This window comes from Beta vulgaris, chromosome 7 (assembly GCF_026745355.1).
Source record: "Beta vulgaris subsp. vulgaris cultivar EL10 chromosome 7, EL10.2, whole genome shotgun sequence".
In the NCBI taxonomy this organism is placed as follows: domain Eukaryota; kingdom Viridiplantae; phylum Streptophyta; class Magnoliopsida; order Caryophyllales; family Amaranthaceae; genus Beta; species Beta vulgaris.
In genome coordinates, this window is record NC_079208.1 from 17415911 (window position 1) to 17429465 (window position 13555).

Consider the following 13555-nt stretch of genomic DNA (forward strand, 5'->3'; position numbering starts at 1 on the left):
ATTTTTTTCCTTGTCTAATTTCTAAATTCTTATTTCACTACAAATACACCTCTATTTTTTATCATGACCCACCATTAATTGTGAATGGTTCTTGAGAATAGTGATTTTTAAGTAAATTTTTGTAAATGTTTTTGTATGTATTGACGTTCTAGGTTATTAGTTTTAGTTTGTATATTAATTTTAGGGTAAGATCCAACCATTACTCCACCATATCATTATTGTTTTTTCAATCAAAATTAATAATGATATATGAATGGAAAACTTTAAAAATCTATATAATGAATGAGATAACTTTTTCAAATGAAAATGAGATGACTTATTTAACTACTACTAAATTGTAGCATAGAGAAAACCCGAAGCATCGCCCGGGCCCATATACGAGTTATCAATTTTGCGCTGATTCAAAAAAAAAAAAGCCATTAAGGAACTCCAAAAATAAAATAAAACGCGTCTCGCCAGTCCACTGACAAGTCTTAGGATAGCTAAACTCAAAAACTCACATTTCCTCTCCCGCTCTTAGACTGCACTTTCACTCTCATTCTTACCCAAAGGCCAAAACCCTAGCCCCTTTCTCTCTCTCTCAAAAAGATGAAGCTCGTAAGGTAAAATTTCTTTTTTCTTTTTTTGAATTATGTTTTTCCATCTTCGAACAATGTTTCAGTTCTTAATCAATGGTATTTCCGATTGTAAAAAAAATTCAAATGAAACAGATTTTTGATGAAATTGAACAACGAAACTGTCTCCATTGAGCTCAAGAATGGCACTGTTGTTCATGGAACTATCACAGGTTTTCTTGTTCTCTCTCTCCTGTTTCCATGTCTTCTGTTCACTTACATTTTAGTTTCCGTTTTTCGTGCTGTAAAGCGCCGTTTTAGGGTTTTGTTAAACCTCTCGACTCTCGAGTGATTTCTTGCTTATATTGCTTATAATGTGCTCTTCACGATTAATGTTCACTATGTAAAACACAATTAATGGTATTATTCGAGGTGATTTCTGTTAAACTTCTCCAATGATTTACATTTCGTGCATTCTTGTTTTATGTTGACGGGCTTGTTAAACTTCTCCAATGATTCGAGGTGGTTGATGGATGATTATTGTTTTTTTTTATATAATGGAGTTATATTTAGGTAAAGTATCATCATTCGACTCCACTAGTGGTTTATAGTTTTGATGATTTTAAGTGAGAGTGATTTGCAATAGAATGTACTTGAGTTGGTTGGCATTAGAATACTATGTCTAGCCAGAGAAATTCTAATGGAAGGGATTGTAAAATTTGGTCTTTTGTTTATATCAACATACATAGGTTGTTTGTATTAGTATATTTGGTGAATTAATTTGATATCAAAAGTACAATATGTGTGTATAAAGAACAGTTTTTATTATATAATGTGATTTTCTGTCATTTTACACGTCGGAGCTCAATAATTTTCCATCTAAGGTAAACAATCTCAATGTTACATGATTGCGAGGGTGTTTTTTCCATGAGAAAAGAATGGTGGAATTGGAGCTCATATTTGTTTTATAAGGTTAATATAGGGGCTTGTGAGTGGGAGTCCGATGCGGAGGGTTAAATTCATTATTGATGGCCTTTTCTCTAAGATGGTTCGGATCACATGGGAAGAAATGTTTTTAATGAAATTCTCGTTAATTAAGAGGGAGGAAACTAGGGAAGAAAGGTACTCTGGACAATGTGATCTATATTAATGGAAAATTTAGTAATTAGTTAAGTTATTCCTAACCGATTCTCATGACACTGAAATGAAGAAAACGAGGGTGAGTTTCAATCACCAATTTCCTTTCCCATTTTCACTACTCCCAAAGCTTTCAAGTAGTGTTAGCCATACTAAGTAAATCATCAAATCACAGTCCAGGTATTAATATCGGTAGTTCATCAGGTTTGATGTTGTTGAAGGTTTAAGGGTTGTCATCTAATAAAGAGGAGAAAAATACTAAGCTTGAGCATGATTTGCTTTACGTCTCTTACATGTTCAATGAAAAATATATCACTATAGCCAACTTGAACGCTATAGTAATTATTTTAAAGAGGCCACAAATTGCCATTTTAGAGTGTCTGGGTAGTGTTGATTCATGCATTGAAGTCTTCGTTTATGTACCTTTTTGATAAGTAAAAAGAAAATAATATGTATACATTTTTGTGGCATGTTCGACAAACTTTATGTGTGTGTATTTTCAATTCAAGGTTATGAGCCCGATACAAAATCCCAGATCACTTTTCTTTAATTCCAATGAAGGTGGGTGATTTTCTTCGGGAGCTCCAGGAGGGCCATATATTTCCTCCCCCGCCCCCCTTTTCCATGAAGGTCCACCTCTTATATAATCATCACAACATCTCTATGGCCTCAAAACCATGTGTTGCCTTGTGTATGTTAGAGCTCCTTGTTATGCTATAATCTACCTGTGATGCCTTCTTTCCTAGTTAGGTTGCATATCCCTGAAGCACCCTTATCTCCTGAAACTTGCTGCAAAGTTTACTCGATAGTGCTCTGCAGTTTCAGACTTTCAGATAAATGATTTACCATTATCTATATGTTAAAATATTCTTCATTGATCTTGATCTCAAAATCAAGGTATCCCAATCTTCAATAGAGTTGAGGTCCATCATTTGTCTTAGGCTCTTTGTTGTACCAAACTTGAATTTTTTTTGATGCTAAGGAACCCTACAAAGCTATTTGTGTTTGGCATCTTATTATATAAGTTAAATCTTGCAGAAGTGCAGCTAGCATATTTGTACTAAAGAGTAGGTACCAATGGATTCTGTGCTCAATGCCTTGTTCACCAAACTCAACTTCATACCCCATGAATTGTGTTCTAGGTTGCTCTTGCTCGTTCTGGTTCATCATCATTAGTGAAATAAGTTACAAACATACATGAATTCTTAAAGTGGACTGATCTAAGAGAGACGTACAATGAGAGATTGAAGAGAGGGAAGATAACTTATCTAACACTTGACAGTGCATCTAAAATTCTGAATGTCTCTTTGATTAATAACATCAACTTCCTGATGTATCATGATTGTGTCTTTGAGAAGCACAACAACATTTCCCAATCTTTTTTATTGAGAAACTATGGTGGAAGTAAGCATGATGGCTGCAACAAAAGCCAAAAATCTATCTACTTAGTTCCCTTCCCATGTCTTGCCTTTTATCTTGACTTTTAGAGAGATGGAATACCATTAGAGGGTGTGTTTTCCCTTCTTTCCTTTCTTCTTTGACGCCCCCCCCCCCTTTTTTTTTATACTTATAGTTGACTAATTAGGACTGATTGTCAAAACAGTTTATATGTTTAGGGATTGGGCTTTATGTGGAGGCCAAAAGAATTATTCTTGTGTGTTCAATGCTTTGATGTGGATGTGTATAGTGAGCATTCAACAAATAGGCTTTGTTTCTACGTAAAGTACTTTGTGATGGATATGTAAGATGGGCCATGTTTATAAAGACTTTCACCTTATTATAAAAAACAAATTTGAAAATATGAATAGTAGAATGAGCTTCTTGTTTTAGTTGAATAAAGTAGAAAACTAGCATATTATACTACATTTGCAAACTGGAAGTTACAAAGTTACACATGAGTCACCAATATGAGTGTACCTTGCAATTAGATTGTAACATCCACCATGCTTTGCAGCTCATGCCCTCTCCTTAGTTTTAAAAAGCGCGCTCACGACGCGCCTAGGCACAATGCGAGAGGAGGCGCAAGTCAAAACACATTTGGCAAGTGAGGCGAAGCGCAGTACGAGAGGTGGCTAGGCCAGGCTAGGTAGCACAGATACATGGACGGAAAACGGCAAAATCATAATTTAAAAAAATGGGTAGGGCGAGGTTTCGTTAAGTTAAAAAAAACAGATTTTAAAGAAATTTTAAATTTATGTTACAAGTAAATGAAGGACACTTTTTCCCCTAAAAAAAAAATTGAACACCCTTAATATTTACGTTAGACAATAACAAAAGAGTAAGAAAAGTGAAGAAAGAGGAAATCTAATCTCACAATAAAAAGGAGAAGGAAAAAAAGAGAAAATGCATAGAGAGGACGAGACAAAAACTGAAAAGCCAAAAAAATAGGATACTTTTTGTTCTTTATATACAATAACTCCACATACTTAAGAAATTAAGGATGACCCATTCAACCACACATTAATTTTCTATTCTACCCATTTAGTTATTTATAGCCCACTAAAAAAAGACATTTAGTGTGATTTGACCAAAACCCCAATAGAAAAGAAGATGAATGTTGAACCCTAAAATAAATGGAAGATGTCTAGCCATCGCGCATCCACCACACAATAACCACGCAGCCACCGCACAACAACCACACAACCACTGCACAACTATCAGATTCTTCTCGCGACTCTATATAATAGTTTGCGACTCTATAGAATAGTTCGTGACTTCAATCCCTAACCATTCATCCTCCTTCATCTATTTTTAGTGTAATTTACCCAAAACCCCGGTAGAAATGTAGATGAATGTTGAACCCCAAAATAAACGAAAGCTGTCTAGCCATTGTGCAGCCACCACGCGGCCACCGCACAACAACCATACAACCATCACACATCAATTTGAAACTTCTCGCTACTCTATGGAATAGGTCACGACTTTAATCCCTAACTATTCATCCTCCATTATCAATGTTTAGTGCTTGAATTTTTTTAGATTTAGGGTTACAACTTCTAGATTTGAGAAAAAGAGAGGAAGAAGCAGAGGGAAGGATACGTCTAAAAGCTTTAGGATCCGTCCCTTAAACATCCCATCAACCTCCCTAGTCGTCCTCTACTAAACCCGGCGTCCCTACCTTTCAAGAGTCATCAAGGGGGTATTTTTTCTGACGTATCCATCTCGTACTTTTATAGGGAACAACACTAGTCGCGTGCTTTTTGCCGCCTATGGAGAGGTGCATGCGTACCAAGGCAGACTCTTTTGGGGAAAAAGCTCAAAAATGTCTATTTCGCTCGTATTCAAGGAATAAGACGTAGAAAATCTTAAATTAAATGTTACCTTAGCCTTCATAAACATATTTCGAGCAAACACCCTCATTTAATTACATTAAATATCTCGAACTTCAATTGAATATCGGAATCTCTAATTTGGGGATAGAACCCTAATTTGCGAGAGATTTGTGTCTGAGTTAAGTGGTCGAATATTTCCCAACTATGAGAAGGCTCGCAGGCATCCTCAGTTATGTTGATCGCGCCAGTGAAGAGATATGAGGTAAGTTCTTGTATCTTGATCTACTCTCCCCTTTCTCTTTGATCACCTTTTCTCCTTCTACATTCCCCTCTGTCATCTTCTCTTCTCTCTTCCTCTTCGATGTGGATTGATGTCTCATTTTCTTTGTTACTGACATGTTTCCATTAAGTTTTTTTAGACCTCTTTCTTCTTTTCTTTGATGCTCTTCTTTACCCTTTATCTTTTTTCTCCTTTCTATGCCCCCACTATTATTATATCTCACTATTGTTATATCATATATGAAGAAAAAGTAGGGATATTTCTTCTAAAAAGACTGTCAGGATTTTATATTAATTACTTTTTTGAGGATCTTAATTACTTTAATATGTTCTTATCGACTAAAAGTCTAACACCATGAAAAGTTGAAAAAATAAAGGTGCGCCTCATATACGAGATGCCGCCTTCACCTTGCTCCTTGCCCGCCTCTCTTCTCCTTGCGCTTTGTTCCTTAATGCATTTTGCACCTTTTAAAACTATGGCCCTCTCGCACACTTGCTTTGTGTGGATCTATCTAGACGCACAATAGATGTAGAGGTTTGCCGGTGATGATATTGATCAATCAGAACTCCTAGATTCAACTTCCCAAGCAATTCAATTGGCTAGGCACTTTGAAGAGGTGAACGAAATTATGATGTTCAGGACAATTACCTCCCCAATTTCCCTTTTATTCATTGTACTTTAGTTTTAGGAACTGCATATTGTGGAGATAGACGTATAGGAACACCTTAAGAGATTAAATTTGTGATGAGGATATGCGAAGGAAGGCTGATCGCAGATCTTGAAGATAATACAAGAAATGCGACTATGTTGGCTTGGGCATGTGCAATTTAGATCAGAAAATGCACTGATAAGCAAAGTAGAGAGTTGGTGTCAAGGAGGTGTAGAAAAAAGTAGAGGGAGGCTATGACTTGGATGGAAGGAGTTAAGAAAGATATGAACAAAATGGGAGTGCAGGATATTCTATCACTAGAAATAAGCGGGAGAATAAATATAGTTGTGGTTGATTACCGGGCAAGTACTCCTAGTTCCTTAACCGGTTCTATCCTTTGGGATAAAGGCTTTGTTGTTGCTGTTATTATTTTATTTTTGTTATCCTTTTCTCGATCTTTAACCAACTTTTTAAAAGCAAAGTTCTTTTTTCCTTCTGCCTTTCCTTTGAAGGAATCATCCAACTGATTGAAGTCACAGTCCCATTCATGTCCATCCGTTCGTACCTGACATAAGTAGAATGGAAATTGGGCTTTGGCTAGCACATAACATCTGCTCAAATTACGGGAACACCAAACATCTAGTTACTAATAGCAGATCGTATAACAACATTGGATAGTCTATATTGGATCGACAGCTGCATACATCAGGTTGTGTACCGAGATCTACAGCAATAAACTTTCTGTAAACCCTGTAAATTGGTACTTTCTCTATTTTTAGCTGCAGTAAGCATGCTCTTTAATGTGCTAAACAATTTTTTTACCAACAATGTACTTTTGATTAATTACAAATCTAATACATTTTCCTCGAGTCTTGAGAATTCCCTCAAGACCAGTATACTATGAGAGGCCTTGACCTTCCGATCTTGGCTCCCAACATTGAACTTTTCACCTTTTTTATTAAATTGGGGTGAGCTAGCAATAGAGTACTTATTCCTTAACAGCACTGGAATATTCAATGATTTTAAGGCCAGCAGTTGAAAAATCTGTTTTTTTTTTATAACTGTGCTCAATAATAGCTAGTCATGAAAGTGTATGGTTATTGTTGGGAAAGTTCTATTATCAGTGTCTTGATCAATATCGTTGTATATTCGTGGTGTCCTCTTGCTCAGTGCACCATCTGAACCTCCAAGTCTTGTACCTTGAATCAGTGAGGCTGCTATTTTATATACACCTCTTTTTCAATGTGTTTTACAAGGTTTCGACATTATAATTGAGAATTCTGGGTAATGAGCTTATTTTCATTTCGTATACTCACTTGAGCCCTGGAGAGAATCTAGGGTAGCCAGATTTCTATTGTCTGTTGAAATTGTAGATAAATTTCAAAATTGTGCAACCTTGCCTTGCAGAATCGAGTTTTTGCTCGTGATATACCCCACTTTGCTGTGTGGTTTAGCAATCCATTTTAATTTGAGTGTCTTCTCATCTTTTTCCTTACACTAAGTGCTGACTTTTGCTCTCACTGCTGGCTTGTAGGTGTTGATATAAGCATGAACACACATTTGAAGACTGTTAAACTCACACCAAAAGGGAAAAATCCACTTACTATGGACCACTTGAGTGTTCGTGGGAATAACATCCGATATTACATTCTTCCTGACAGCTTGAATCTTGAAACTTTACTTGTGGAGGAGGCGCCAAGAGTTAAGCCTAAAAAGGCGGCTGCTGGTATGGCCTTCTACTTTTTTCCTGTGCAAAGTGTTCTACATATTATTGTCATAAATTTGCACTTTTGGCAAATCAAATCATAGTTTGCTGTTTTAATCTTCCTTCCCTTTTGCCAAATTTCAGGGAGACCTGTGGGGCGTGGAAGGGGCCGTGGTCGTGGACGTGGCCGTGGCCGTGGTGGTCGATAAGTGTTTTAGCAGTTTGGTCCTTGTAAACAGATCTTATGTGGGCAGAAAAGTTCAATCAGTGATGAGGTGTGAATGCAGATTATGTTTTGACTTTATCTTATTGGCTGATCTATAAATGTACCTTTTCTTAGAACCTTGATATTGGTAGATGTTGCAAAAAGTGTACTTGTTAAGAAGTAAGCAGTCGCTAATTGTTTGTAGAAATTAGTCAATTACTAGACCAATTATTTTGTTTTTCACGTGTTTCTTTGACAAATAGAACTACGATAAATCCCGCGATTTGCTACTTGATTAGCACACAATATGAAATCTCCAGCACTTGATTAGCACACAATATGAAATCTCCAGGTGCCATCGGAACTCAAGTCTCCAAAGGACACTTCGTTGCCAAAAAGACCCCAGTAATTAGATCTCTATATAAATTGGACACCCAGATTCCAAGTCTGTAATTTTGTTGGTGAATTACTGGTAATGCAGCCGTTAGCTATGTTTTTGAGAACAATGAAGCTCTCTCTATGTGACAACCAGGTCTCTATAACCAGGTCGCTCCTGCATCATATGAAGCATGGCTCATATAATCCAGCTAGTAGCTCTTTTGCAAACTCAGCTCCAGTTCTGGGATCTCAATCATTTAAGAGCTCCAGTTGCTACCATAATACATAAAATCTTCCACTTCACACATTTCAGAAAAAGAAACGGAGAAACTTGTGCTAGATCTTGAGTCTCCATTCTCATGGCACTGTTGTCCAAAAGCATTTATCTGTGTTTTATGCCACGCAGAGCAATGCACTGCTGCACGGCGAACAAGATAAATTTGCAACTTGCTCCTTCAAACTTTTCAATTTTACCTCACCTTCAAACTTGCTCCTGTTGAGCAATTTGGGGTTGACAAGGGTTGCATAATTTGCATTGCCTATCCCGCATATCAATTTGCAACTAATCACAGGAGGTGTGTGAGTTCCCATTGATTTCGATGGTGCTAATGACCAATAGTGTGCATCACATAGCATTTGTTTATGGTAGGAAAAAGGACACATGTGATTGTATCATGCAACATAATATCTTAGTTCCCTGTTTCCGTTTATTCAGGGGTTTAGTTCTTTATTTATTTTCATTCAAAGTAAATGTATTGGAGTTTAGCATCTCAGAAAAGATTGCTATCCAAAACTCGTCCTTACGATATAAATCTTTAGTGTTACTCCAAGTTCAAGCATGAATGACCACAATACCTTGTGATAAACCTCTTGTCCAACCACCAAGTTCACAACGGATACCTCGATCAAGTACGAAACCTTAATTTCTTATAAAAGACAATAATGTTATGGAAACATAAACTGCCATACATATTCTTACACTATTGGTACACAATCTAAGGAGATGCATATAATGGCGTATGTTTGTATTATTTATTGTAAAAGCTAAATTTAATTAAAAAAAGTAGAGTACTCAGTTTTATGCCTAATTTTAAATTATTTCTTTATTTATTAGTTGGAAACTTGCAATATATGCTTGCTATTTGGTAATCAAACTGTAAAATTAGAAGACACCAAAAAGAACGACTTGTGTTAACAATTATTCCATCGCCTCTAACTTTAACTTATGCTGCAACAATCCATACACCAATTATGTTTATCAAGAGAGAAAGTGTAGACACATAATAATTTATCCCAATTTTAGTATCCAATGATGAAACATACCGTCCTAATTGGTGTGATACAAAGGAAGTGCAATATGAAGTGCTAAGGCCAAAATTAATTTAAGATTGACAAGTTTATTTATTCATTCCAATCTCAATTTTAAAAACTCAATTAATTACTCACGATAAGTAATTGTATTTTCAAACCCATTTTTGAAAAGTCAAATTAATTATTCTTGATAATTAATTGTACTCTAAATATTTATTTTCTAAATTAAAAAATATTATGAAAAATCAGATTTTATCCTTTAGATAATCAATTTTCGAATTCAAATGATATTATATGATGCAAGATAGAAATAAACTTTTAATTTTGGATAACAAATAAAACCAAGGTCAGATAAGCGGTTGCACTACGAGAATCCTGATGCGTCCGCCGCACTAGGATGCACTTGCACAACATCGAGACAGTCGGCAAAACACAGAAACGTAAAGGCCGGTGCATTACGCGCAACGCTGATTGTTCCATCTGGTTTCAAGATATATCTACATACACTTTCACATTACAAAAATCACTTAAATCTCTCTCAAATACTAAACATTTATTCAAAAACCTTCCATTTTCATCCAAGCTTTAAGATTGTTCCTCCTGCAGATCGTTGTACAAGACCTAGGCGACAAAGTTATAATTCCCAAGGGTCCATAATATTTCAATTCTTAATTAATTTCTTGAAGTTATTAACAAGCTTTTCATGATGTAGATACTCAAACAATTATGTTTTTTTTTTTTTTTTTGTATATTCTAGTTCCTCATCTATATTTTTTTGTGTTACATTCATGCATGCCTATGTGTTTAATGCTTTCATCACCTTATATTTATTTTTGCTAATCAATACCTAAACAAATGTTCCAATATTAAAGTTAGATAAATTGGACAATTAGATTAGGTTCCTAGTAATTTGATTGCATAAATTACATATCAAAAAAATTAGTCTTTTGCATGTTCAATACACAGATATTGATTAATTTTTAGAATGCTTAAACATATTGTTTGGTTGTTTGTTTGCATAAAACTAGACATAATCGTATTAAGTAGAGGCTAGCAATGGGAGAACTTAATTCATGATTATATTCATACTATCACAACCGTACTCAATCTTTGGTTCATTGGACAACTATGAAGTCATGACGGAAAAGTCTGCATTCGATAAGTCTCTAAGTTGTCCTTATGGTTTCCCAAAGATCCAATTAGGTTTACGAGTCTTTCTTTAAATACTGGTTGACAACCTTTTTTCAAAACGTATTTCAAAACTAAAAGACCTTTACAATGAGGTAGTCTAATCCGCGCTCATCTCGAATAAGCCATAAAAGTATGCCTACAGAAGGAAATCAACGAATATTTGTGATGGGTCTTATCCTTGAACAATTCACAACTGATCGGGGGGGGGGGATATGATGAAACTAAACCAGATTCTTGTCGTGTTATGATTTTTGTATTTGGGCCTAAGGTTAACTGGGCTCCTAAACTAAGGTGACTTATGCAAATTGGCTTTCATTTAGGCATGCCTCTCATAAACCATCCTAGGGTCGAAAATCCTAACCTGAATGAAGTTACTCATCAAGATCTTATGGCAGGATATTCAATGATATTTTGGAACGCAACATCCGAGCTCTTATGCTCAACCTTCCGAATGGAGGAAAAGGTACTTCTAACCACCCTAATATACACATCGTCGTAATGCTACAAATTAGAATACCCTAGTCATGCAGGATAAATGCAAGCTCCCAAAATCAGTAACAACAAGCCCATACACAACCTAGACCAAAAGATGCTCGAAACATAATTAGCAAGTGAGCCAGGAGTCAAATGACAAGAGACACTTGAGACATCCTGAAGGAAAGGAGAGCCTTTTGAGACAAAGAGATAAGCAATGGCCGCCCAACCTTAATTGGGAAAGGGTAAACCTACCTTGAGATCACCCATATAGGAAACACGCACGATTTCATAAAGAAACCTCTCATCAAGGGGAGGAAGCTTATGAATCATACACCTCTCGAAGAAGTGAAAGCGCGAATGGGAATTTTTGGGGCCTAGGCTTCCTTACCTGATCCAGTGAAGAGATGATGTTGACTCTACACCAGGAAAGATCAAAGTTCCCCCAATAGAGAACTACGACAGGATGACCGACCTCATAGATCATTTGGCCACATAAAATTGACATGGGTTCGACTTCGGCTTGAGCGTCAATATAAGAGAATATTTTGATCTGAAGGAAAAACCAGTCCTTCCAAAGCCGACACCGATCAAGACATCAATGAAAAGGAGAGATAAGAAGTTGTGGTACAAACACCGCTGAGAGTGTGGTTATACTACTCAAGACTGTCTAGAGCTCAAACGGGGATTCAATAAGCTGACCGACAAAGGAAAACTCAACAAGTACTTGAAAAACCCATCAGACAAAAAAAAAAAGCCTTGAAGGAAAAGGGAAACTCACAACGATTGACACTAAAGGTTATGTTAGTGTCACAATGGGGGCCTCGCCTTGGGAAGGCTAACCAACCGATCCACAAACCACATTTGTACACATTAAAGGATAAACCCATCAAGCAAAAAACTTTGGCGATCGGCTCGACCATGATATTTGAAAACAATCATGAACTTATCTAACCCTCCCCATAATGATCCACTAGTCATGTAGCTGAAACCGGTGAATCTACGAGTAGGTCGAGTATTGATAAATAGCGGAAGCTCAGCTGCGCTAACATCATAACCAATATTGGATGCCAAAAATCAGGAGCATATCAACAATCCCAAACTTCCAATACCTAAAATAAATTGAATTAGTGAAAAATCGAACAGAAAGAAAGGACTATTTTTGGATCATAATGAATAATTTAAACCAAAAGAAATTTTTTAAATGTGAGAGTAACCAAAAATGTCGAAACTTGGTTGGATATACTAAGACAAAAATGCAAGTTAAACACCATATATAAAGTTATGCGTTCTATGAAGGAGAAAATATATTAAAGGATTAACAATTTGACATAAAAGTAAAAATTGAGTTTACAAAGTTTTCTTACCGGAATAACATAGAAATAGATGACATATACTGAAGTTATCATAAATTGCCCATATCCCATGGGCTTAATCCTTCGATTGATATATAATTAGGTGATTGATTGCATCTCACGAATACATGAAGATTGGCACATCTATAAGATCATCATGATGTCAATATTGATAGTAAATATTGTATAATATCATGCCTTAATCAAGTAAATTGGAACACTAATATATAATACCTTTAATTTATATCCTGTAAATTATTGCTAATTGAGTGTTATAAATCAAAATATTATTTTGATTTTATTAGCCAGTTTGCTCTTTTTCAATTAAAAACTGCTGGATGATGACTAGACATCCAAGTGGATTTTAGTGGAACATGTCACCAACATTTGGCATGTTTTTTTACACAATTAACATGTGACACCTTAGCTAAGAATATCATCTAATACCACAAAATTCTTCATCACAAAACTCATAACTTAACACCAGAAATACTCTTCCTTTTCCACCTTCTTATAATACACCCTCTCTTTCTCCTCTCTCTTTGCCAAACACATCTATTCCTACTTCTTCTACTTCTCTTCCACCACCTAGACAATCTACTAGAATCTCTAAAACACCCACTTGGATTACAGATTATGTTGCTTCTCTCATCATCTCTTCTCATCGGTGTAATATAGTCTATTTTTATGCTCTCTTTTCTTCTGTTAAGGCTCTCATGTCTCACACCTCATCTCTTATTGAACCTACCAGTTACGTAGAAGCTTCTCAACATGAATTAAGGATAGGTGGGTGCCATGAAAAAAAGGAATTCAAGCTATTAAAACTAATGGCACATGTGAGCTCATTTCTCTTCCTCCAGGGAAGAAAACAATATGATGCAAGTGGGTATTCAAGGTAAAAGTAAAAGCTGATGACACTTTAGAGAAACTAAAGGCCAAACTGGTTGCAAAAGGGTCCACACAATAATATGGAGTTGATTTCGAGGAAACCTTTTCCATCCCTAGTCATTAAGATGGCTATTGTGAGATGTCCCTTATCCTTAG

At 36.0% G+C, this 13555-nt stretch overlaps 1 protein-coding gene across 1 annotated transcript; it reads left to right on the forward strand.

Moving 5' to 3' along the window:
• The first annotated feature begins 442 nt into the window (after window positions 1-442).
• LOC104898842 (small nuclear ribonucleoprotein SmD1a) lies at window positions 443-8092 on the forward strand. Its single transcript, XM_010685952.4, has 4 exons — window positions 443-602; window positions 711-787; window positions 7427-7618; window positions 7742-8092. The coding sequence occupies exons 1-4, from the start codon at window positions 589-591 to the stop codon at window positions 7804-7806; spliced, it is 348 nt and encodes a 115-aa protein (XP_010684254.1). The 5' UTR covers window positions 443-588; the 3' UTR covers window positions 7807-8092.
• The last annotated feature ends 5463 nt before the right edge of the window (window positions 8093-13555 follow it).

Bases quoted from the DNA above. Each gene is read 5' to 3' on its own strand.
- LOC104898842 (XM_010685952.4), top strand. The intron at 788-7,426 runs GTTTTCTTGTTC...GCTGGCTTGTAG, and splicing joins TGTTCATGGAACTATCACAG to GTGTTGATATAAGCATGAAC. The intron at 7,619-7,741 runs GTATGGCCTTCT...GCCAAATTTCAG, and splicing joins GCCTAAAAAGGCGGCTGCTG to GGAGACCTGTGGGGCGTGGA.